This window comes from Electrona antarctica, assembly GCF_951216825.1.
Source record: "Electrona antarctica genome assembly, chromosome: 21".
Lineage (NCBI taxonomy): Eukaryota > Metazoa > Chordata > Actinopteri > Myctophiformes > Myctophidae > Electrona > Electrona antarctica.
The window spans coordinates 17,479,712-17,507,641 of NC_136802.1; the positions used below are offsets into that span (position 1 = coordinate 17,479,712).

The 27,930-nt window shown below is 44.5% G+C and overlaps 1 protein-coding gene across 1 annotated transcript; it reads left to right on the forward strand.

The window, feature by feature from the left end:
* kcnj10a (potassium inwardly rectifying channel subfamily J member 10a) lies at window positions 1-27,930 on the forward strand (the record flags this gene model as incomplete). The annotated part of the gene is made up of 6 exons (XM_079491588.1): window positions 1-251; window positions 14,601-14,981; window positions 16,523-16,734; window positions 17,655-17,786; window positions 20,809-20,986; window positions 27,524-27,930. Exons 2-6 carry the CDS (start codon window positions 14,603-14,605, stop codon window positions 27,928-27,930), a joined length of 1,308 nt encoding a protein of 435 aa, XP_079347714.1. The 5' UTR covers window positions 1-251; window positions 14,601-14,602.

Here is a 27,930-nt window from a genome sequence, read left to right on the forward strand (position 1 = left end):
TGATAACGCATGCAAAACGTCTCGCCAACAGCGCGCGCTTCATCATGGCAGAGTTGGCAACAAGTGCGCAAATCTCCGCACCGTGACGTCTGTTTGTTCATTTAAAAAAAACGCAGAACTTTAGGCAACAACTGCTAGGCAACAATTGCTTTGTGTTTATGTATTCATTTGGACCGTAAAATCAACAGACCTCGAAGTATCAGAACTGCATGCACTCTGCGTGAACGCCACACAACAAGGTCAACAATAAGGTAAGAGAGACAACATCAGCAGCACAATTTATTATTCAAGGCCTCATAGTTTCAGGTCTGAACTCTGTCTAATGTGTAATGGGATTAACAGCCTAAACAAAGCACAGTCTTTGATTGAGTTGTTTTGGATATTCTCAAAATCCCAAACAGCACTGACTAATCTTTCAGTTGATTCTAAACCCATAGGACAGATTGGATTGGAATTTGGAAGAAAAAAATATAGAAACAAGTGTGATGATGAACATCTTTACAGTCTCTTTCAGGCCGTTACACCTGCAGAAGTACAGTAGGCATGCAGTGCATCTTATGATTTGCTTGTGGGGGAACACACATTCTCTCAAACATGTCCACAATACAATGCAAGAGAGATTGCAATGCAATAGGATCAGAGTATAGAATTCAGTGGTTCCCAAAATTTTAGCTCGAGACAGACAGACCCCCGGACCCAAACTATAGTGACAATAGCAGATCTACAAGCTCAAGATGTGTTGTGAGCTTGTTGATCAGCTATATTTTCACTATTTAAAAAAATGGAATTTCTTTGATTTTGTATGCAATTCTTTTGAAAAATGTTTGACTTTTGTTTTTCATTCATGAAAAGACAAAAAAAAAGTTAGTTTTTGAAACTCTTAAAATAACAATAGCTAAAATAAAAATGTATAGGAACTTTGTAAGGTCCCAGTCAAGCCTTTATATAGATTAACATTGAGTCTTCATCTGAATGAATATGAAAATGATTGACTTGCGACCCACAAAAAATTGGTCCGTGACCCAAAGATGTTTGTTTGGGAACAAGTGCAGTAGTAGGTAGATGTTTGTTTGGGAACCAGTGCAGTAGTAGGTAGGGGTAATGAAAGGTATATATTAGCCAACCTGCTACCTGTGGAAAGACCTCCCATCACACCATGTGCATCATTATGACCAGTGATGGTGCCTCATGGTGCTGCTGCTGCAGCAACAAGACCATCACATCCCAGATGAAAAGTTAAAGCAATGACATGCACTATTCTATTCACTATACAGCTTAGCAATTAAGTGCCCTATATGTCTTTAACATTGATTCTCAAACGTTTTCATGTCAAGAAGGATCCCTAAATTATGATGTATTTGGACCCCTGTGGGTCCTCAGAACCAACTTTGAGAACCACTGCTCTATAACAATAATAGATAATACCCACAAATGGCCTGATGCCACAAAGCTCTCTCTCACACACATCTATTCAACATATCATGTCAAATCATGTCCGATTAAACTAATTTGGTATGCACACAGCAACAATAGCGGTCAGACTCATTATAGAAGAGAGATATGTAGACAGGAGAGGTAAAGGACATGTGTGTGATGACCTTTGAACCACTTGAACCCTACCATGATGACCGTTGTAAGCTTTAGAGACTATGGGCTCGTCACCGCTAAACCCCTTATCCCTAAACTTCTTTGCCTTTTTTTACTATTTGCAAAACATTTTTGAATAGTTAAAATGGCCAGTCTACAAGCTCACAACGTGTCAATGTAGAGGCTAGTTGAACTTTTCAAAAATGTCTTTCAAAATAGTAAAAACTAGAAAAAGTGCCCTTCTGGGCACAGGTCTCCACCAGGAGGATAGGACTGTGTGAGATGTTTGGCAAAATGTTTAGGACTAGTGTTGTTTTTTGCAACAGTTTTCTTCATTTTGTTGAGGAACACAAATCAACCTGTTGGTGGCGCTATAACAGGCCAATGTGAAAAGGGTGGGATATATTCCTCAGCCTAGTAAGAAAATGTGTGAAAGATTTCACGTAAATTGCATGCTGCGTTCATGATTTGAGGCTTTTGTTCAAAACGGGGCAATCTTGCAAACTGTGAAAGCCAATTATAGCCAATTAGGATGGAATATGAAATATCGGACAGATCCGACTTGAGCACATGACCATAGAGATAATGTGTAACGATTTGTGAGATTTTTGAACAGAATCTGGAAGAGTAATAACAAAAAATGTGTTTTACAAAAGTCGGCCTCCTGGTGGCGCTATAAAAGGCAGATGCGGAAAATGCAGGTCAAAGGTTTGTCCTTGGCCTCTAGGGAGTGTGCATGCAACGTTTCACGCAGATCGGTGCAGTTTTATGTAAAAATGTGAAAAGCTGCCTCATGGTGGCGCTATAACAGGCCGTTCTGGAAAATGTGGGGCAGAGGTTCATCGTTGCCATCCAGGGAGTGTGTGTGCAAAGTTTGGCATCGACCGGGTTAACGGTGCCGGAGATTAGCTGGTAACGGACGGACGGAAGGACGGACACACACACGGACGGACGGACACACACACGGACGGAGTGCAAAACATACTCTCTCCCCATGCCTTCGGCCTGGTGGAGACAAAAAGCAAAGACGTTTAGGGATAAGGGGTTTAGCGGTGACGAAAATGGAGCCCCATATGCCCTATATCTTGCGCCACCCCTTACCCCTTATCCCTAAACTTATTTGCCATTTTTTAAAACATTTTAAAATAGTACAAATAGCCGATCTACAAGCTAACAACGTGTCGATGTATAGATTGGCTAGTTGAACTATTTTTAAATGTTTTAAAATAGTAAAAAATGGCAAATAAGTTTAGGGATAAGGGGTAACGCAAGATGGAGCCCTATATCTTGGACCCCTTATCCCTACATTTGCCATTTTTTTACTATTTTGAAAAACCTTTTTTTAAATAGTTCAAATAGCCGATCTACAAGCTCACAACGTGTTGATGTAGATCGGCTAGTTGAACTATTTTAAAAGGTTTTTCAAAATAGTAAAAATGGCAAATAAGTTTAGGGAAAAGGGGTAAGATAGGGCCCAATGTCTGTTATGCATCTGTTATTGTAGAGGGAAAAAAGACCAAGTAAGTAGGGAGGGTTTAAGAAGCCTATAAGTTGTAACCTAACCACATGAACCCTGATGAAGGTCTGACTGAGCGACCAAAATATTGTACCTGCAATAAACCATGTTTTGCTGTTAAGTGAAGGCAGTGTGCAGGATTCTATGAACCCTAGCATACATGAACCCTAGCATCCCTATTCTGGGCGTGTCATAATCTCAAAACAGGTGAATATTCGATCAAAATAGGAGAACATTCTGAACATTATAAGAGATTTGGCTTGGAGGGTAAAAAAAGTCAAAGTCTCGACATACTGTAACTTATTTGAAGATAAGCTCCAATCGACAACCTTTCTGTGATGGAAACACCATGTCATTGAAGTCAGGTGGTTTGTGGTGATGAGAGAGTAAATAATCCACCTCGTTATGCTAATGCCATTAAAACAATCAGGAGAACTCCCGCTGACATTCAATTCATTGACTATAGTTCCGCTGATCTAATTGAGAGGCATTTGGAGACGGATGACGCAATCAGGCCAGAGATTCAAATAATTTATTTCAAACACGTATGAAAAGAGTTTTAGGAGAGCCTATTATATCCATTTCATCACCCATTACCATAAATTACCTATAAGTTAGCAGTGGTTCTCAACATGAGGTCCAGGGGCACACAGGGGTCCTTGAAAGGGTTCCAGGGGGTTCCCCATGCAGTTGAACCCTTTGGCCGCCGGGATTAGATTAGATTCACGCCAGGATTTCCCCCCGTTCAACCCTTATTTTGAAGAGCCAAAACCTGCAACCGGATGTTACAAATATTACTATACTACTGTGTGTGTTGTCGCATCCACTCCTGGTCCTGCGATTCGACGGCGAGAAAGTCTCATCGAGACCATCACAGCGTCGGCTATGGGCCGTGGAATAAAGCTTGTTTTGACCAGACATGCCATCTGGGACAAGGAATTGGAGATAAAGGCGATTGAAAGAAACAGATAGTCGGCGTGGATGCATGCGCAATACAAGATGGTGCGCTCCCGCGCTGTTGACAACATCAGCCAGCAACCCAATGCCAACGTATATCGACTTGATCGATCGTAAGCACTATAAAAGACCAATTGTCGTAGATCTATACGTTATTGGCGCTAAGCGTGGTATTTATTAATTGCCGTAGATCTACGGTATATGCTGATATTTGTCCGGCGATATGGAGCTACGTAACATCCGTAACATTGAACGGCACCGTCGCTGGTTCTGACCACCGGGCTACCGTGCCGCCTCGTCCAGTTTAACGTCCTGTTCCCATCCACTAAAATTACTTCCGGTTTTCCGTCTACCGCTTCCCTGAGCCCGTGTGAATGCAGTTATAGCTATAGTTATAGTTATAGCATTGGTTCTCAAACTGGGATCCGGGGACCCCCAGGGGTCCTTGAGGGGGTTCCAGGGGGTCCCCAGACAAATTATCTATAGTTAGGAACCAAATGGATCCTGTGGCTGTAACTCTGAGGGTGTCCACGGTCCAATGCAGGTGTTCTCAAAGTGATGACCCCAGGGCTCTATATACACCTATCAGCTATTTTAAAAAACAATTGACATTCTTTGAAAATCATTATTCAGATGGGGGTCCACTCCATGGCGAAATACACATTAATTTAGGGGTCCACGACATGAAAAAGTTTGAGAACCACAGAGTTATAGGGACCAAATGAACACATAAGGGTCTGTAACTCAAGAGAGACACATCCTGTGACTTCATTAAATGACACATAATTTATACTGACAGCCACAGCCATAAAATCCGTGATCACCATAGATGAAGTGTGATGGGTTCATTTGGGTCCATTTTTTACACTCTCAGTAGTATTACAGTAGGCTGGAAGGAAGGGGTGATGGAGTTCAGTGGAGTACAGCACAGCAGTAAGCACAGCGCAGCAGTAACAGTTGTAATAGCAGGGACAGACTCATGCTATCTTTATCAGCAGTGGTACAATGTTTTTGTCGTTTCGTTTTGCCTGGGACGTAGGTGCTCCTATTATTATTATTATTATAAATAATAATAATTTATATATTCGTGTAGGCCTGTGATTTTGTTGTGTCGTGTGATTGGTGTCGGGGGGGCGAACAATCTACGCGTAAAGTCTTACGGCTTTAGAAATGTGAAAACAACAGTTGTAATAGCAATCGTTTTATTGATCGTCACATGATGCATTTACACACCTGTAGCACTATTTCGGCAGAACCCCCAGACAGTATTTAGGTGGCGTTACTTAGTCCAGTCTTTCTTTATTTTTTTGGCCAGGTGTTTGCATTTGGTGCCTGCATGCCCGAGTTTGGTTCTCTGGTCTGCAGCCCCTAAAACCTATGCATTAAGCCGGGCCTTATTATCTATTATCATAAAAAAACAGCAAGGAAAACAAAGGACATTGACTTGTGGTTTTGACTGCATGGCGCTTTAATTCTCTGTAGAAGTTGGAATATACTGTAGTCACAGTTGGTCACCTAAAATGCACTCTGTTACTAACAAAGACTACACACTTTCTCATTGAGAAATCCCAAGTTTCCTTCTCACTCACTCCCTCTCTCTCTCTCATTCACAACAGTAGTGGAGTAGTGGCTTGATTTACAGTATGGTATAAAAGAAGGGACAGTTCATTTAGTCGCTGCCAAGTTGGGAGAACATGCTAAACGTCACAGACAGTTATAAATCACCTTCCATGGTGCTAACAGCTGGTGCTGATTGTCTCATGTAGGTCATCACAGTAACTCGTCTGACTGCTACACACTAGCTGAGATACGAGGATGACGGCCAGACACCTGGTTACCACGGCTCCCTACACACCAACTTCCAAATTATTGTTAATCTTGTAAAAGCCCAGGGTGGTGTTGAACACAACATGAAACGTTTTATGAGATTTAGATTTGTTTTGGTCCAGAATCCGTGGTGGGGCTTTGTTTTGTTCTACCCAGTCTCACCCAAATACGGTGAAATAGCACGGAATTGCAATTCCGTACATACACGGCTAGAAAAACTCCAAAATCCGTATATATGACATTGAAATCCTCCCCATGGACAATGACTGAGGGATGCCGTCTCTACCGAACTTGAGTAACGGGAGACACCAACGTTGCCATGTCGAGCATTGTGAAGTTCGGTAGAGCCGACTCGGACAGAATAGTAAATAATGTCGAACCCGAACTCACCCAGCCCGACCCAGCCACGGTGAAATAGCACTTCCGTACTAGTGATAGCCACGCCTCCGTTGTGGTTAAACAGTAGTCGTGTAATATGTACGGATTTTTGGATCTTCTAGGCATGTATGTACGGAATTGTAATTCTGTGCTATTTCGCCATATTTCTGTGAGATCTGTCTGTATTTCAGACAGATTGTTAGCTTGTATACTGTAGATGTGCCATTTTCATCGCATGCCACCGGTGTACAACAGACTATAAGCATTTAGGCATAGGCTTTTGAAGAATTTACACCTAATATAATATGCCCAAAATAGGGACGTGTGTGTGCGTGCGTGCGTGCGTGCGTGCGTGCGTGTGAGAGAAACCGTGCGTGCGTGTGTGTGTGCGTACGTGTGAGAGAGACCATACACACCCAGAGACACATGTGAAAGATATACGGTACAGTACATGAACTAAAGACTTCCCACCGGGTCTATCTAATCCCTGATAAGACTGCGAATAACAAGAACCGCAGGTAAATGACATTAATGTCATGGCCGAATGGAAAGCCAGGAAGGCTAAGGAACCGTTTTTTGGTTTCAAACTGGTTTAGAGTGTAATACACTACACTGGTTTTAATTTGAACCTTATATAGCTCACTTAAACCGTTTCAGCGGTTTGCAGCTTTAGCAGATGTCATCCAGTGTGTGTTTGTTGTGTGGAGGTTCTGTTCTTTCAGTGAAGCGCTGTGGGCACTGAGTGGGTTTGTTTTGGGTCTGTGGTGGGGTCCCTTTCAACAACACAGTGCTGTGTGAGTCTTTTGGTGTCGTTGTGGTGGCTGCTGTGGTGGGCACTGTGCATTTTGTGGACAGAGGGCACATGCATTGAGGTTTGTGTTGGTTGGGTCTGTGTGGGGTCCTTTCAGCGCACTGTGCAGGGTGCTGGAGGGTTCTTTGTAGAGGCGGACAGTGGATTTGGGGCGCCGGTGTACAGGCTAACCCTCCTCTGGAATACTAATGACCACGCTTTTGTCAGCAATCTGTTTCCTTTCCTCTACCTTTATTCCACACAGCCTGCTTTACTCCTCTCCTCTTTTCTCAACTTTTCTCCTCTCTTAAAGGGCCACTTCACCCCGGGGATTTTTTGTGTGTGCAATACGTGTTTTTAGATATTTTAGTATTTCAAAGTGCCAGTGATGTCATGGACACGGGCCTCACTTCCTTCCTGGACTACATGTTGTCTCAGTAAGACAGCCCTCTACCTCTCCACAAGGTGGGGTGAGTGCAGCAAAGCATTATGGTGATTGTAGTAATCCAGCAATGAGACCAGTGTCCATGACATCACAGACACTTTGAAATACTATAAAAAAACACAAATTTCCCACATAAAAATCCCAGGAAAGTGTTTCTTGTCTCAAAAACATCATTAAAATAAGATCTGGTTGCAAGAGGGGTGAAGAGGCCCTTTAACTCATTTTCACTTTTCTCTTTGTTACTCTCCTCTCCCCTCTTTCACTCTCGCTTTCTCTCTCTCCCTTCTTTTTTTCTATTTTGTTCATTTTTACCCCTTCTCTGTCTTTTGCTCATTCATCTTCTCTGCCTCATTGCTGTCTCCCCCCAGCCGCCTCTGTCTGTCTTGTGCCCCCCCCCCTCTCTCTATTTATCCCTTCCACGCTCAATTCTGTACAACCAATTATTATTCCCCTCCTCTAAACCCCCCCCCCCCCCACACACACACACACACACACACACACACAAGGTCAAGCATTACATACTCACACATGATCAAACAGGCTTGCGCACACGCACACACACACACACACACACACACACACACACACACACACACACACACACACACACACACAGTGTGACACTGACGTGCACTCCTCTCCCTCTTTAACTCTCTCTGTGTCCGGCTCTCTCTCTCCTTCACTCTAACCCCGTCGTATTTTTCAATGGTGGCTTTTGTCTCTTCCGTCTCCTCCTAAACAAAGGATTCTTGTACACACGGGACAGAGGGTTGGAGAGGGACGACGTGACGGATACACAGAAAGAAAGAAAGACAGAGAGAGAGAGAGGAAAAGACACCAACCTTGACGTGCGCTGCAAAAATCCGGAGTGATCATTTGAATGCCAAGAGTGCGTGTGAGAGTGACGGCACGCTTCCCCATCCCCAGTGTCTTTTTGTGATGCATTAATGAACAAACGAGCCAAGTAGTAGTAGTGCTTGCTCATGGGCACACCTACACCTAACGCGCACGCACGCACGCACACATATGCACGCGCGCACACACAGTTAATGTATTATTATTATTATTATTATTATAAACCATACCCACTGATGTGCACAGAGCAACTACTGTAGTGTATGTGCAGACTTGCCATAAATAAATACTATAACAAACAGCTTAAATGTCTCAAAATTAACACCAATTGTTCCCCTCATCTTAATGCAAATAACAGTTCAAATAAATCCCCTACTAATTTTGGTACAGTTTCTGCTGTCTGCCCAGACCATAATATAGTCACCATGTAACTATATACAGTAAATGTCCTCCTCGCCAACATGCTTTGATCTGTGCCAAAACATGACATAATTGCCATTCACTTTTCTTCCTGATTCCTGAGACCCCGGAGCCTGTCCGCTGATTGTTTGTGACGTCTCCCTGACAACCAATAAAACCCAGTATTATACAGGCACGTGCAGACAGAGGGGGGGTTGGGGAGTGGCACATCAATATTATATATTTTAATGTTTACATTGTAATGAGAATATATTGCTAAATTTACTGTCCAATTACATGGCCCAAGTTATCATGGAACATCTTGCTCCATTAGCATAAGAAATCCAATGTAGAGCCACTACAATTCTGGTGTGAAATGGCACTAGTAGGGACGGACCCCACAGAAAGACCGGGGTGCGCACGCTTATCCGACAAACCATAGGACCGACATGCGACGATCGGATTAAGGTTGGTGAACATGCGTTAAGGCGAACATGCGCTGCTCCGTGCTTGCGGAGCAGCACATGGTTAGGTTAGGGTTTGAGGTAGGTTGTCGAGTCGGACCAATAGTATGTCGGAACTAAAGCCTGTACCCAAAAGACCACCCCCAAAATTTGATGTGCCGTTTTCTTGGGTTTGGGCCCCTAGCTGCCCCCTCAGTGCTCTCTGTATGGGCCTGGTTTTATACATGTATCTAAGGATGTATCCTGCATGCTAAGCTTTTCCTCACAGAGTACCAGGATCAGCCTTTAGACTCTAAAATATAGCGTCACACTAACCTCGCTCTACCAGTTTCACTACAGCAGTGTTTTTCAACCAATGGTCCTTGAGGGGGTTCCAGGTATGGTCCCCAGCTAATTAAATGATGGAGAGTTGGTAACCAAATGGACCCTTATAGATCTTTAACTCTTAAAATGAAACCAAATGGACCTGTACGGGTCCATGTGGTATCAATTTATGCTCTCAAGAGTTACATTATTATTAAACAAGTCTACACAATTAGAGAATGTAGAAGAATTGTTATTTTGATCAACGTTTGCCAACAGCATGGAATTGTGGACAAAAAATATTCTTTCGTTTTTGGGTCCGAGAGGCTAAATCCCATCAAATGGTGGTCCGTTATTTATGCAGAATAAATAATGGACCTGGCTTTGATATTAAAAAGGTTGAAAACCACTGCACTGCAGTATGGAACACCTGGTCTTTTTCAGACTTTGGTTCCGCTTCTCAGAGGAAGTAACCTTGCTTCGGTCTCCATAAGCCCAGTCTGTTGATATGCTAAACGTTACTTTTAAGATAAGAAATAACTTTAGAAAAAACATCAACAACAACAACAACAACACAACCAGGTGCTCACAGGAGAAACAATAGTTAAAAGTGGTTAAAAGCATCAGAGGTACTTCTGGATCAAACTGGATAAAACATGAAAGTATTGAGTGCCCGGATCTTTTACCTAACTTTAACGTTAGGAGCGCAGCCCAAACTATTTCTGCTCGTGTACAGCTACTTCCTCTGAGAACTGGAAACCCTTAATTGATCAAAGCAAACTGGCCCCAGCCTAGCATCAACGTACTGTACACCATAGGCCTAACACATTACTTTAGTTACTTTCCACCCAGTGGAGGAAAGTAACTAAGTACTCAAGTAGAGTATTTTCATTTTCCGCTAGTATATATATAGTATATATACTTTATACTCCTCTACTTTTATTTGATAGCCTACCTTCAGTTAATTGCTGATTGAGATTAGCAATATATAATGTTCACAATATCCAACATTAGGATGTATTATTATACATTACGATAGTAAACATGTATGATGTTGGAGTGTGTTTTGTTTTTTCAGTGTTGAACATGATTTCGGTGCTCATGTTTATACTGTAGTTCCAGCAAGACCTTTTCCTCCCGTTGATGTCAATCACCTGCCAACCTTTGTCTGCTTCTGACAGAATTCTCCGTCATTTAATGTGTTTATAACCGCGCCTCCGGGCACGTTAAGTTTACTGAGGTTAAGGTTAGGTTTAGGGTTAGGTTTAGGTATAGTTTTACTGAGGTTAAGGTTAGGGTTAGGGTTAAGGTTAGGCTGTCAATCACAGCGACTGGCCAATCACAGCGTGTCGACTACACAACCCGTGTAGGCTTTGGTATGTCGCGTGATTCACCATGTTAATGATTTTTTTCAGACCTCCAGTTCTAGGAAACACAGAATGGGGGGACAGCTCTAAGGTATATTAATGAAAATTAGTGGAATGCCCCTTTAACAAGGTGACATTCTGTACGATGATCATCGGGTTAAAAATATCAAAAATGCAGACAAAACAGAGAACACACTCCAACATTATGTTTGTTATGCCCTCAACTTCATTAAAACAGGGTTTGTGTGCAACAATTGGCAAAGTTGCCCTTTAAGTGAACGCTAATTCCTTCACTGCACACAATAAGTGGTATGTATTGACTGAGAGGCCTCGGACTCTATGCATCCAATACATGAGCATATTGTCTTTACTGTATGTGTAGGCAGGGACCGCATGGGGTTCAGAGTTCAGCTGTGTATGTGCACGGCCAATCACACGCGCTTCCCCCTTGACCCCGCCTCCTCTGCCCCCCCGCCCTCCTTTCACCTCTTAGTATTCAGAGCACAGTCATCCACACAGATCTCTATTCATTCACATAGTGTGAGCTCTAGCACAGAGTGAGAGAGAGAGAGAGGAGGGAGGAGAGGAAAGGAAAGGAGAGGAGAGGAGAGAGTGTGTGTGGAGGCACAGAGAGACAGAGTTGGATGAGAGAAAATATTTAGGAAAGGGAGTGAGAGAGGGAAAGAGTAAGGAAGTGGGTAGATAGAGAGTGTAATTCGGTAAGTGAGTGAGTGAGTGAGAGGGGGAGAGAGAGAGAGAGAGAGCAAGAGTTGGTCAAGAGAAAGAGAAGCAGAGGCTCTGTGAATGAGAGAGAGCGAGAGGTCAGAGCGTAGCAGAACGCCTTAGCTTTCTGGCTTTTGTTTTAGTCAGCTATATTTCTTCCTATATTGGCTCCGGAAAGCAGAGGCAGGTTCAGACAAAAGGGCCATTTAACCAACGCACGAGTAGGGGGGGGGGGAGAGATGAGGGTAAAGTGTCATAGACTTATACCGACATGTTTGATATCATCTGTTTCTAAATAATGACTCATCTGCACAAGATAATTATTCTAGTCTGCCAGCTCTTTTACCTGCTACAATATTCCTCCCCTTATATTACTGTACACTGGAATAATTTCTGTCTCATGTGATTGCTATTCATGCACGAGAGACACGATTCTATACCTCCTGTTATTTTAACTGCCTAGTGTTGCTATGTTTAAACATGCACTTTATAATGTATCACCATTGCTCGCATTATATTGATATTTCTTCCTCGTTTCTTTCTTTCTCTATTCTAACTCCGTCTTGAAACTGCAAATGTTGTCAGCTTCTATGACAATGGATTTCACTCACTCAAAACAACTAAAGTTGAATCTCAAGTTGGGGATGCATGCACAGAGGATAGCCCTGCAGTGACAATAGGTGTACATGGCATTCAGGGGATATTTAGTAAAGACACTCTTGACTTTGTGCATCGCAAACACTTCAAACCACTTGATCCCCTGCCCTGACACACCAACATATTCACTGTGGTAAAGTGACCTTGTACTGTGTTTATGTGCAGTCAGCAATTATTCTTCAAATTGTTTCTATACAGACACACTGTTGAGCTGTTCAGGGTACAACGGCCCTTACTAGCAGGTCATAATTTCAATTTAAAACTATAAAAGAATCATCAAATACATTTGCTTTCACTTGCTGTTGCTGATGCAAACCATAATGCATTTGAAATTAGGTTATGCAGAGATTTTGTGCAGGTGTGGTAAGCCCCACCACTCTGCCACCACAGAAATAGCAGATCTACAAGCTCAAAGCGCAGCATGAAGTGACGCGCTATGAGATTGTATATCTGCTATTTTGCTATCTGCTATAATGGTCAAAGAAGTGGTTACACAGATGCTTTCCCGGTTTTAAAGGGTTCAGACAGTGGTACATCATGGTACATTGGTCATGGAAAGGAGACAGCAGAGGCTGCTCCCAGAAGCTTCCATTCTAAACTGAAAGCCCTCCTTTCTTGATTTTTTTTGGATCGTGAAAAAGCCACTATAGTGAGTGAAGCCCACATCTCAAATTCAGCTGCCGTGTGTGTGTGTGTGTGTGTGTGTGTGTGTGTGTGTGTGTGTGTGTGTGTGCGCACGCGCGCACACACACACGCGCGCACACACGTGTGTGTGTGTGTGTGTGTGTGTGTGTGTGTGTGTGTGTGTGAGCAATGCATACGACACGTGAGTGAGCCGACAGCGCTGCACTCTTAATGTGAAAGAGCAGCTGTGACGCCCCGGCTGAAAGGGTGTCCTTTATTTTGAAAGGGCCAGCTGCTATACCGATGCGAGGAGAGTGAAAGGACAACAGGTCTTAAATTGACCACCTCGGACAGGCACAGCACTGCTTCTGTCTGCTTGAAAAATGTTTGTCATTTATATAAGCCCTCTTTTTTTCTCTCTCTTTCCCCCTTTCTCTCTAAATGTTTCTCTCCTCTCCTATACCAAATGCTTCACACTACGTACGCTGCCATTGTTTTGTGTCATGCTCGGCTCAATCAAATTGTTCCTTTCCCTTTATTTCTTTTCATTCATTTCTCCATTTCTCAATGATGGGTTATTTGCTTGCATGTTTTACCCTCCAACCCCTATACTGCTCTTATCTTCTTACCCTCCAACCCCTATACTGCTCTTATCTTCTTGCATGTTTTACCCTCCAACCTATACTGCTCTTATCATCTTGTCTCCTTTCCCCCCTACTTTCCTTGCACCACCTTCTCTTCCTCCCTTTCACCTTTACTCCTTCTCACCTCACCTATAATGTCCCTCTTGGATCCTTCCCCTCTCTTCCTTGAGTCTCGCACCCCCCCACCCCCCCCCCTTTCACCTTCTGTACTATTTCCTTACTTCCTCTCCTCTCTTCCAATTTCCCTCTTTATTGGCCATTATTTGTCCCTCGATGTTTTCCTCCTTCGCCTACTGTCCCATTTCCTCTCACCTCTCTTCCTGCTGTCCTTAATTCCACGCTTTCCCCATTTTGTTTTCGCCTACTGTCCCTATGCCTCACTTCCTACCACCTTCTCTTCCTTCCTCTATTTGTTGTGATTTGGTGTGACCATCTATAAGGCCTCTAGAAGTCTCCATCTAAACCTTGGGGTGGTGGGTGAGGTTCCGTCGAGTCGCGGAGAACATATGCTAACACAACAAAGTATTACACAAGTATCATATCTTCCACACACACACACACACACACACACACACACACACACACACACACACACACACACACACACACACACACACACACACACACACACACACAGAGAGAAATATATACGGTAAGAAAGAACAGTGGATCTATGACATCCCTAGCAGATTACATATGAGAACATATGCTAACACAACAAAGTATTACACAAGTATCATATCTTCCACACACACACACACACACACACACACACACACACACACACACACACACACACACACACTCACAGAGAGAAATATATACGGTAAGAAAGAACAGTGGATCTATGACATCCCTAGCAGATTATGGAAACAAAGATAAGAACAGAATGAGCAGGAACAAGCATCCATCTCATCATATTCCCGCCAATACAGTAGTGGACAATCATCATGCCATGGTTATCAATATGCTTATGCAGATAGATGTTTTGTCACCGAGGTCATAAATCATAACACTATCCACGTCTCCTGTCCCCCCCCTCCCCCCCCCTCTCACTACTCCAGTCATGACCACGGCCACCACCCCACCCTCGTCAGAGGGCTCCTCCCCGCAGAAGGTGTGCCACTCCCAGACGCAGACTGACATCACCAAGCCCCTGCTGGGGACGACGGCGACCGGAGGAGGAGGCGGAGCTGCCGGTGGGACGTTAGGGCCCTCTGCGCTGCGGAGGCGGCGGCGCGTCCTCTCCAAAGATGGCCGGAGCAACGTGAAAATCCAGCACGTCAGCGGCCGCGGGGCGCTGTACATGCGCGACCTCTGGACCACCTTCCTGGACATGCAGTGGCGCTACAAGCTCTTCCTGTTCTCCCTCACCTTTGCGGGGACCTGGTTCCTGTTCGGGGTGCTGTGGTACCTGATAGCCATGGTGCACGGAGATTTACTGGGTGAGTGGGTGAGGGTCACACACACTTTAACTTGTCTTCATTCACCCAACAGAGGGCTTGCTCAGATGGCTTTTTGATGAGCGCCCGGTTGGGAGCTGTTAGGGGTGAAGTGTTCTCTAGCACAGGCACACTTTTGTTCTTTCTTTCTTTTCTTTTCAAAATATATATATACTGTATATATATAGATCTCAGAGATCTCAGGGGCAGGCAAATAATGAAAAGACTATGTTGTTGAACCCAGACAAAAAAAACAAACATTTTCTCCCCTTCATGTCCCAATTTGATAAATAAGCCAATTCCCAATTCCCCAGCCTCTCTACAAGTACGCCATCTCTGCTAACCCCCACAATAAGTCATTGGGAGGGTGAAGACAGCCTCGGGTCTCCTCCGATACCCGGGCCGTCAAGCCACCATCTTCTTTTCACCTGACAGTCTCACTACAGGCACACTTTTATTAAGCAATGTGTTTATTTTCTGATCCATTTTCTACTTTAGTGACATCAAAACACTCTCATACATACCTCTCCCTCCCCCCACCCCCCCTCCAAGTGTCTTGCACTTGCACTTTGACACATGTGGCTGGGCGAGCCAAGGGTCTATTCAAACCAGTGACCTTCAGATTACTAGACGACCTTTCTACCCACTCAGTTACGGCCGTCTGTGATAGAAAGACAACGTCTTTTGTGTTTATCCTAATGAAGTAGATTGACTTTTTGTCGTCCATCCTTTTTATTGTATGACAATGACAACGTATATAATCCCAGAGAGAGGATCTATTTGTTTGAGGAAAAGCCAAAACGTGTAGTTCATGTGCACGACAAGGAGGATGGTGACAGACAGACACACAGATAGATGTGTAGCGTGTGAATGGTACATCATGGTAGATCAGAGTTTAAAGTCCAGTGCCAGAGGGAAAGATGCCAATAGAACGTTCAGGCCAAGACGCAACAGAGTCTCAATGTTCTGTGGTAGCTAATTGAATTAGACTCCCCAAAACCTGACCCTTTATACTTTCACATGGCCTCGTCCTGTACACTTCCCCTACTTTCACATGGCCTCGTCCTGTACACTTCCCCTGACGAGTCAACCATCTTGTGTTCTCCACAGAGAATCTAGTTTCATTATTGTCCTGAAATGTGGAGCTATACAGTGGTTTATTCAGAAAACCCTTTCAAATGTGTGTGGCCAGTGGCCACAGGGCTATAACTATCGATTATTTTCAATCAGCTGAATAACTGAGAACTGCGTTTTAAAAATATATATTTTATATTTTTAATATATCAACCAGTGAACATTTTTATTTATTTCATCATACCATGGTGTACACATTGGGATACGACCTTGAGAGCTTTGATCTGTCATTTTATGTATTTTAGTTTATTTGTTTACTATAAAAAAAACACATTCTCCCCAAATAATCAAAACCGATTAAATATATTTATTAAATCAATTAGTTCGAAGGAACTGTTGCACCGATTCTTTTGTATTGTATTGTATTTATAGCCTTTTGGAAATCTTGACATTTTATTTGGTCTGTCCAGAGTTTGACCCTCCGGCCAACCACACGCCGTGCGTGATGGAGGTGAAGACCCTGACAGGAGCGTTCCTCTTCTCCCTGGAGTCCCAGACCACCATCGGCTACGGTTTCCGCTGCATCACGGAGGAGTGCCCCTTCGCCATCATCCTCCTCATCCTCCAGCTGGTCATCACCATGGTGTTGGAGATCTTCATCACTGGGACCTTCCTCGCCAAGGTATATAGCACCCTGGGGGGGGGGGACTCGGGACTGTCGGGACTCGAGACTGAGAAAGCCCACTGCACAATCTCGGACTTCCTTCACGTTATTAGCCTACAGCCTGGGACCTCGGCTACACTCTACTAGAGGAGAGCTGTTGGGAGGGAGGCGGGGCACATGTGTGCTATGCATATGGTATGGACTGGTGTGTGGCTGTGTGTGCAGCAGCCACCACCAGGCCCCACCAAACTTTGTTCAACTCAACTGTCATTGCATCTCTGTGTGTTTATAATTTGGCATGGGTGGGCGGCCGTGTGCCCCCCTTGCCTCTGGGCCCCCACGCAGTCACATTGTCTGCGTCGCGCTAGTAACGCCCCTGCTGCCAGTATAATCAATGGAACCTGGCTACACCGAGTGCGGGTGCAGTGCACAGTTTGTGCGTATAAGCTCCGCGCGTGAATCTTTTTTTAAATGCAAGCGCTCTATTTTTCCGCATGTACGCGGGGGTTACACAGCCATTCGCCTCTCCTTCAGAGGGGAAAAAAAACAGTAAATACGGAACTCCCCGTGGGACGGACGAATTGTCGATGGAGCCACCTAGCTGCTTCCGTTCCGCTCCGCCCACGGTACAGTTCCGTTCAGTCCCCAGTGGAGCCCCCCAGTGGAGCCCCCCCGTTAGAGCGTAATGAATGAATGACAGTCAGTCAGTCACTCACTCAGATATCTATCTATCAGGAATATATATGAATAACGTGTTCCTTCCCGTCCAACTGGGGAAACTCCCCCCTGTCAGGTGAAAAGAAGCGGCTTGGACTCTTCATGCAGGAAGGAAGCATGAGGTCAGTCCGTTGCTCTCCCCAGGTTGGCAGAGGGAGTGTAGAAAAAATGTGTTATTGTGATATTTTGAGTGAATGTTTCTGTCTGTTTGTGTCTTAAAGGTGGCAAGGCCCAAGAAAAGAGGAGAGACAGTGAAGTTCAGTCAGCATGCGGTGGTGTCCAGTCATGAGGGACAGACCTGCCTCATGATCAGAGTGGCCAACATGCGCAAAAGCCTGCTGCTGGGATGTCAGGTATACACACTGCGTGCGTGGGAAAGTGGGCAAGAAAAGAATCCCATGCATGTCTGTCTGTGTGTGTGTGTGTGTGTGTGTGTGTGTGTGTGTGTGTGTGTGTGTGTGTGTGTGTGTGTGTGTGTGTGTGTGTGTGTGTGTGTGTGTCTATCGACTCAAATCGACTCTGAAATATGTACTGTATGTGAAAATTATTTTTGATATATTTTTTATGTTTTTAATCATTGTTTTGATGATTTTAATCATTTGTATTATACTAGAATTTCGCGGGCCTTCGGCCCGCTCATCCCAGAGTTGCGTTGGCCCGCGTTGCGATACAGAAGTCCACAGATACAGAAGTGCACAGTGACACGCGTTGTATGCAGCTGTTTTGTGTTGCAGCGCGCGTGTAGTGTTGTTATCCATATATGCGCCTCGGTTCGTCCCGTTTGTTCCACGCCAGGTGTCGACGCAGTCGTTGGCGCAAATTTCTTATTATTTTAACTGTGTATTTAATTGCGGCTAGTAGCACACATTTTTTTTTAGGAGCACGATGAAAAGTTATGAAATAATGTGTTTGAGGGCCCTCCTATATACAGCTTTAGTCCCCACACGTCTCAATATTTGCCATTGACAAAGAACAGAGAAATTAGGTCGAAATGCCGCTAAATATGACGTAAATTAAAATGTATTATATATATATGTTTTTTTAATTGAATGTAAATACTTTACTTATAAAAAAACCTGGCAACCCGCACCCCGCGGTCATTTTCCGCTAACCGGAGCGGTGCTCCCTAGCCTGCTGGAGGGGTTCACATCATCCCATGCAGCCTCGAGAGGAAAAAGAAGGCAAATAAATGCAGCCTTGAGGCTACCTCCCAATGTGGTGTTGTGGAGCTTGATCACCTCCTCGTCCTCCTTTTCTCCCCAAATTGGCAATGCCACATTTTGTTTTAGGAGCACGATGAAAAGTTATGAAATAATGTGTTTGAGGGCCCTCCTATATACAGCTTTAGTCCCCACACGTCTCAATATTTGCCATTGACAAAGAACAGAGAAATTTGGTCGAAATGCCGCTAAATATGACGTAAATTAAAATGTATTATATATATATATGTTTTTTTAATTGAATGTAAATACTTTACTTATAAAAAAACCTGGCAACCCGCACCCCGCGGTCATTTTCCGCTAACCGGAGCGGTGCTCCCTAGCCTGCTGGAGGGGTTCACATCATCCCATGCAGCCTCGAGAGGAAAAAGAAGGCAAATAAATGCAGCCTTGAGGCTACCTACCAATGTGGTGTTGTGGAGCTTGATCACCTCCTCGTCCTCCTTTTCTCCCCAAATTGGCAATGCCAATAAATGCAAAAGTTGCCTAGTGTGAATACTTCCACAGCCTAAGTAGTAAAGGAGAAACTATCAGTCTTCTCCGAAATCGGTCAATGTTTGTCAACTCAGCACGTGTTGACAACGCATATTAGTAAACAGAAGCCGTATGTGTGTCACACCAAAAGTGGTGACCTATAGAATCCTGTACATAGAAGCATCACGCAATCGTCTCCCTCCCTGTGTGGGTCACGTGGTGGGCTCTGAGCAAATGGGAGAGAGAATGTAGTGTTGCCAGGTCCGCGTATTGTAAGCGAGTGGTAGTGTGTGTAAGTAGCGTGTTGAATGGCATTTTTTCGGTGCTTGTTTTCATAGACGTGGCAACAAATTAGGCGGGGGTGTCGGTGCTTGTGGCGTGTTTGTGTTTATTATTGATATTGGTATTGTTTGCGAGTGTGGACGGGAGCCGGCTTTAGTGGCAGTGCGATGACAATTGTTACGCGGCTGGTGTCGAGTGTGGCCGTGCGGCGCGACATGAGGAGATAGCCGTGGATCGACGCGGAGGGTAAGGCTGTGTCGTGTTAGTGTGTTGTTGCAGTGTGTGTTGCAGCGTGTTGCAGCGTGTCAGTGACGTAGTAGCTGGTGCCTTTTGTTCCTGTGCGTGCTTTTGGGCACATGTTTTCAATTGTAATATAGGATAATGATTTAATATAACCCTTAACCGAATCTATGCCAAGAACGTGGGATTCCGTTTCAGTAATTCAAATTTAATTTTTTTAAAAGACCCTTTTTACTGGCTACACCGAGCGCGGGTGCAGTGCACAGGTTGTGCGTAAGCTCCGTGCGTGAATCTTTATTTCTCCGCATATCTCTATTTTTCCGGGGGTTACACAGGTTTTACATGTTAGACAGCTACATACGGATCTGACTTGCACGCGCGCTTATTTGTCCTTGTTCTGCTCCAAATGAGACAATCTGGGGTCTTTAGGATCTTATAAAACCTGAAAACAAGATGAGCTAAAGCTGATGCTACCGCTGGGCGCTCCATACCTACTAATAACAACAACTGTATGGGGGCTTCACCACGTGGTTAGTCGGGGAGCCTTTCTTCTTCTTTGGGTTTTCACGCATTTTTCTGGCACTGGTTCTGGCCTGGGGTGGTAGCACACAGTGTGTTAATTTATGATTATTGGTGATGTAGTTCATTTATTGCTTTACACATACTGTCAGCTCATACTATACATGTTGTCCGTAGAATGCTTTAGAATGCCTAATAACTTTGCATTAACATTAATAATTTATCAGGATTTCTCAATAAATGAAAAACAGCAAGTTACTATAGGTATGCAGAGTAGACTGTGAACGAAGCTGCAGAAATCGCAATGTGGTGTTTAATGGAGCCAAACTATAGGAAACACCAACTGTACATGGCACCTTCTTCACATACAGTGTATGCTGACAAACTGGAATGCTTGTGGGCAACGGCCAAATGAAAATAGCCTACTTCACAACTTATGTATAAATGTGTTTCACAAAAATAATGTACTGTACATGTAGTTTAACTAAGTGTTTAACTGTATTAACTTTTTGTCATTTTCCACTTTTGCGTCTCCCTAACTCACTCACTGATATGTGGCATGTTTAATTCAGAATCTTATAATATTGAGATTGTGATCAAACGCTCTATTCAGTGACTGACTCCCACCTCTGCTCACCAGGTTACAGGGAAGTTGCTCCAGACCTCCTTGACCAAGGAAGGGGAGACTGTGCGACTGGACCAGAGGAACGTGCCCTTCCAGGTGGACACATCCAGCGACAGCCCCTTCCTCATCATCCCCCTCACCTTCTACCACATCATAGATGACAGGAGCCCCCTCAGAGCCTGGGCTGCCAAAGGTCATACATCAACTCCTATGTTGCCCTCTTGTCTCCCCTTTCCTCAGCCTTCTTTGTTCCTCCTCTCCATTCCTTCCCTATATTTCCTTCCTTCCTCACTTGCTTCCTTCGTCCTTTCCTTCCTTCCTTCCTTGCAACCCGGTCCACTTTAAACAAAAACAAAAACATCCAACACATGCTCCATGTCACAAATTCCTCCAGTCACAGTTGTAGAAGCAAAAGAACGATACAATTAGCCCTTCGCTAAGTCCCTCCCCAACCAGTCCTTGTCAAATAGGCAGCGAAGAGACAGGTCAAGCTGTCCTTCTCACCCATTGAGATGCATGTTAAGACAGGATTTCTCCATATAAATAATGGATCATTTCAGAAGCAAAACCTTCAAATTGTCTTCACAATCTAGTCAACCAGGCCTGCAGTTATAGGCTATGTACTGGGCAATGTTTAAATAAACTAGAAATAAGAGGAAATGACAGAGGGAAAAATCTACTTTTAACGACGGGCCGACAGGAGTTTTCATGTTGCGCGATAAAACTACGGTCATTACAGTATTATTGCCAATTTGCCATCACCTGGTTCAGTTGTGTAACTTTCCCGACGTTAAGCCGTGTAAATGTTCAACAACATTTATTGGACAATCGCTTTATGGGGTGGGATTGAGTGAAGGGCTAATTAGGAGGTGTTCGTCATGTTTATCAACCACAAGCGTCATCTCACATCCACAAGGTAGTCTGTCTGCACATGCAGGTGCTTCCTTAAACAAAAAAAACGTAATCTGTTCATCTTCTAAAACATAAGCCAATTATGTTATAGCTATTGAAAAATCGTGAAAATGAGTGCAAATCTTAGAATATATAATTATTCTTTCAGAGCGAACTTTGTTTAACTCAAATCTTTGCTTGGGGGGGGGGGGGGTCGCTGGAACAATATATTTTCAGATGGGGGTCGGCAGCCAATTGCATATAATTTTTGGGGTCCTTGACGTGAAAATGTTTGATCACCACTGACATAGAAACATAAGATTTTTCAGGAAACTGTCATGATTTAGAAGACATTTAGCAGAATCTGGTCTCAGGTCTAAATGGGTTAAAGGAGCACTCAGTGCCTGACGAGTGTGGCGTTGGTAGGCCGTAGGTGTAGTAGATCAGGGGTTCTCAACCCGTGGGTCGCGACCAAGGGGCCAGTGATGCTATTCAACGTTGAAGCTCTGGGTCCTAGTGGTAGGAGGAGGGACTACAGGCGGACCCGTGGATTCATGACCGGGAAACCCCGTGCAGCTGGGCTTTAACGTTGAGCGCCCGGTTGCCCTACGTCACCCAGGACCTCAAAGTTGAGGTCCTGGGAGGGACTTCCGGCAGTCTTCCGGGTGCTTCAAAACGCCACTGAGCAACTTCCACTGACATGAATAGCTGGGGGGGCGGAGCTTCGCGCCAGTTCAGTCTCTATTATATATATACTCTATGGTCGCGACCCCTCGGGGGGTCGCCAAATTATTTTAGGGGGTCCCCAAATTACTTAAAAAGCGCTATGAGCTTGTAGATCTGCTATTTCTCAATAGCGCGGGGGGTCCCGAGACATTGCCAAAGCATTTCCGGGGGTCCCCGGCCAAAAACGTTGAGAACCCCTGTAGTAGATGGAACAGGTTATCACGTCAACCAAAACAAGTGCACCCCCCATGATCCTTCTGCACATCTCAGATAGGGCTTTAAGCAACTAGTCGACTAGTAAATCCACTAGTCGACCTTGTTGGTACTAGTTGACTAGTTGATAAGATGATTCCCCCCCCCCCCCCCCCCCCCTTTTTGTAGGCCTCAAGATCAGCTAGAATGCTAGATTATAGAGCGTCGCAGTCCCGCCCCCTACCATGGACCAGGAAATGAATCCCAATGCATTTTTCCCATAGACATTTCAAAAAGTATTTATTTAAAGACGCCGCGGACAAAGCCAACTCGAGTCGTGACAACTCATGACGGTAACAAGACAACTCACCCCTAAAGCCACTTTTGGTGAGTTGTCCAGACAACTCACCCCTAAACGTGAAGACATCTCACCCCTGCTTTTTTAGGGGTGAGATGTCTTCACTTTCCGGGGTGAGATGTCTTCACTTTTGGGACATCTCACCGGGGTGAGATGTCTCGTATTCCTCATGACAACAAACACAATTTTTTGGGCCGAACAAATAATTAGAAAGAAGAAAAAAACGGCAGGTTACAACACTTTTTTTGTTGTTTTTCTTCTTTGTAATTATTTGTTTGGTCCAAAATATTGTTTGTGTTGTCATGAGTTGTCACGACTCGAGTTGGCTTTGTCCGCGGCGTAAACGTCTTTAAATAAATACTTTCTGAAATGTCTATGAGGAAAATTAACGGAGAATCATTTCCTGGTCCATGGTAGGGGGCGGGACTGCAACGCTCTATTGTCACCAATGTACACAGTTTTTAAATGTACAAATATCATAATTTTTTTTTTAAACACTAGAAGTGAAAGCCCTAATCTCAGACGGTTACAGTGATTGGGACGTGTGCACCTCCTCAAATACACACAGCGTATACTCAAATTCATATATATCCATACATTTGGGAAAAGTGAAAAATCTGCTTTGTCAGAATCCTGCATATGCCCAACCAATGGTCAATGCCCATGTGGAAATTCAAATTCATTTGATTAAATTAACCAGCCCATGTGCAGTTCCAGATTGATTGGTCACCCCACTGAGGAGAAAATGTAGAAACGTGGACTGAGGACAGACAGAGTTTTCTCTATTTTATAGTAGGATTATAGTGTGATAGTAGGCTTTGAGCGTGCGTGTCTGTGTGCTCACTCACGCGCTTGCACTGTAGCTCCAATCACGTGCTGTACATTTGCCCGCCCATGGCTATCTATGGGCCGGGTTGGCACAAGAGTAGAAGAGGTCTCTCGGCATGGAATGTGTGTGTAAGAGATTGCCAGAGACGCCCCCTCATTAGAACACAATGGCATACAGTCCAGGGTGCAGTTCTGCACAGATCCCGTTACAGCACTACAGACATCTCAGTAACAGCTGATGAGTGCTGATCGCTATATTTCCTACCCATTTGCTGACCAGGCCCATTTTGTTAATATTGCCATTTATAGTCTCCGGATCGAGTTGACTTGACTTGACTTTGTGGTCTGTGCTACACTCTTCATCCAATTGCGGACCCTTTTCCCAGCAGCCATTTTGACAGGTAAACACAGCTGAAGGTAATAATGGGTTTTATGTAGGTGCAAAGGGACGGATTAACCCCCACAAGGGCCCCTGGACCAGTATTGTTTGGGGGGGGCCTGTAGGACGCGTGCACACGAAATGTTCGGGTTTTTTCTGTGGTTTTTTGCATATTTTTTACCTAAATTTAACACAATCAACAGCCAATGAAGGTCCCCATGCAGGAGCCCTTTTCAGGGCCTAAAACCAAGTACTGCGCAGTCCAGTTGAGACCAGCCCCTGAGAGCAAAGGGTCCCTGGGCTGCGGCCCCAATTGGCCCTTGAATGTTGAGTGTGGCGTTACTGTAACTGTACAGGAGCTGTCCATGCTGGCACACAGTCACAAATAAATGAAACACACGCACAGTTAATGTCGTAACCTTCAGCTGTTTCCCTGTCAAGACATCTGCTGTGAAAAGGATCAGTAGGCTACTCTTTCCTTTGTCTTTTCTTTTCCTTTGTGAATGCATTTATATAGTATTTTATTGCATTTGTGTATTATCAGTTTTAATATAATCAGTTTTGTAGTATCATTTTTAATTGTTGTAAACTGACTGCCGGTGTGCCGAAGACAAATTTCCATTTTATGTAAATTTAATGGACAATAAAGTTGTCTTAATCTTTATCTTTCTACATCTCTCTTCTCTGCACTTCCTCTCATCACCGTGTCTGCTCCTCTGTAACCTAAACGTCCCTTATTTCCGCCCCTCCATTTCTTGTTTCCATTCATCTCACTCCATCTCGCTATGTCTCTCTCTCTCTTCCTCTCCCCGTATATCTCTCTCCACCCTCTCTGCATTCCTATACAGCACACTCGTTTTGACCCTCTCTGGTTTACAATGCGTCCCTCTATACTTAATCCACAATTTGAGTTGAATTAGCTCTAGTTATAATATTGCGAGGGACTGTGTTCCGTTCTCCTGATAGTATCAATGATATATAGGCTAATAGCCTCTGTCTGTTCCATACAGTAAATCCCTACTCTAATAGTGTAAAGTTTGATGGTATACCAAATCTAAATGCCTCATTTGGTCTGGTTGTCTGTTATAAATCTACAATCGGATATTATGTCGAAAAGACACCTTCTGAGAGAACAAAAACAAAACTTCTGCAGTAGATTTGCTATTTTTCTCCGCAACACTCTCGTATGCAGTGTCTGTCTGCCCTGCAGTAAAAATAAAGTTATAACTCTCTCTCTCTCTCTCTCTCTCTCCCCCCCTCTCTCTCTCTCGAAAGTAGCGTGAATAGCTGATCTACAAGCTCTCGTGAGCCCACAAGAGTTCTATTTGTGAAGTTTATTTTTGCTTCTTTTACAGACATTGTCCCACAGATGAATACAATATAAAACAATATACGAAAAGATACTATAAATGATAGATATAGACTATGAAGAATGATACATGCATTCTTCCTGACAGTGACAACAGACAAATATATATCCTATCTTAGTCACATAGATGCAGCAGAGATTCATCTTGCATGGTGCCCGTCTGTTACGGGTTGACCACCATCCCAAAACGTTTGATTCTTGGGGCGCACTTTGATGTCGATGTCCTTGACCGAACAGAACTCCACAGTGCTAATCCGCTCAGGGGCTTATAGTTAGCACTGCTCCTCCCTGTGAAGTTACTCTTATGCCGGGACACCCCATACGGTTGCGTTCTTGTATGGAGACTTTGTATCGCTGTTAGGAACGTTGAACGCTAGCTTACCCTGCCAGCCGAGTGTGAATGTTTCTATGACATGTTGTGGTGAAGTCATGGCGTGACCAAGGGACAGGAGAGGAGTCTAGAAGAGCACTAGTGTCCGGGCTATCCAACCATGTAGTGGACTAGAACGATAGAACATCACTCTGTCGCCAATCTCGCCATGCACTGTAACCTTTATCCTTATATCCTTTGTGTGTGTGTTCTGTGTGTGTGTGTGTGTGTGTGTGTGTGGGGGGGGGGGGGGGGGGGGGGGGTTGTGATATACCGGTATCTGTCTTACTATCTATCCGTCTCTGTCACTGCTCTTGTGTGTCTGTCTAGTAGTACATATTACCCGTCTGTCTCTCAGTGTACAATTTAGGCATTTGGCAGACGCTCTTAATCCAGAGCGATTTACAGTAAGCAAGAACAAAAATGGTAATACATCAAAATAGTCATCATGAATCATACGTAAGCTAAGAACCTAACAGTGGAATAGCTATATAATGAAACTATGCGTACACACTATAGTCTACATACAATTCTATCTAAGTTACATAAGTTTAGCCTTTGCATACGCCTGTAAGTTCGCTGAGGCTATAGGGCAAGTGCTGTATACGGCAAGTGCTACGGGCGAAGATGGAGTCTGAAGAGGTGGGTTTTCCGACGATGGCGGAAGATTGGGAGTGAGTCTGCAGTTCTAATTGCAATGGGAAGTGCATTACATAGTTTTACGAAACCCTGTGTTGTTGCCTGAATGAGAGCGGTTACTAGGTCTGGGTTAGATTGAGGGCTGTTTGGACAGATGACCGAGTCTGAATTCTGAGTGAGGCCTGTTGATGCAGGTGTGTGTTTGTTTGAGGTCGTATGCCTTCTAGCATGTCCTCTGTGTAATGTGGGTTGTGTGATGATGAATGGAAATTGCTTGTGCAGCAGAATATCATGTAGTTTGTGTGTTGCCTTTTCCGCGAAGGATGAGGGTGGTACGTGGGTTTATTTGTGTTTTGGAGATTTTGGGATCCTCAAATAAGGCAAAAACACCCTGGCAGGGTATCCCGCCTGCCTATCCTCAGATTCCTCACCCCCCCCCACACACACACACACACTAAATATCCCTGTAAACCACATTATTCATTTACCCCAGTTCTTCTAAATGTTAAAGTCTTCAAAGAAATGTTGAGTCTAGACCAGAGGTCTTCAAAGTGACAGGCGGGCATCCCCAGTTTCAGGGGAAGCTCAGTGAATGGAAGAGAAACCAAATATTGCTGTTGAATTAGTTATATGACTCATATAATACATTAAATAAATAGTGATCACATAGAATAGCCGTAATTGTTCCGTTTTATCCACTTTCCCATAGTCAGCAACTAATATTTGCCTGAAGAGAAGACAGACTTGTTTTTTTGTGTGTGTATTCGGTGGACTGGAGCTATGTCAGACAGAAGGATTAGGCTGTGTCTACTCTATACTATAGGATCAAATAACAATCCTTGCGCAACACAAACATTGATGACGAAGGTGAGGACGCAGATTCTGATTGGCCGGAATGAGATGATGTATGATGATGTACGATGATAAGAACGCCCCTCACTTCACATCACGGGTGTGATTTTATTTTATTATCTATAGGTGGCGGCTGGACCGACCCGGAGGTGGCCGACTTTGAGCTGCTGGTGATCCTGAGTGCCACAGTGGAGCCCACCTCCGCCACCTGCCAGGTGCGCACCTCCTACCTGCCCGACGAGATCCTGTGGGGCTACGAGTTCCCGCCCGTCGTCTCCCTCTCGCCGTCGGGAAAGTACGTGGCCGACTTCGCCTTCTTCGACAAGGTGGCCAAGGTCAGGCAGGTGCTGCCGAGCTCGCCCCGCACGCAGGTGTCCCGGCGTCAACCGCCGGACGCCAAAGAGGAGGGGGGAGGCACCACGGACCCGGAGAAGATGCGGCTGGAGGAGAGCTACAGGGGGGAGGAGAAGGGGAGTAGCAGAGGCCGGGTCAGAGATAGCAGCCCGCATAACGTGCGCATTAGCAACGTGTAA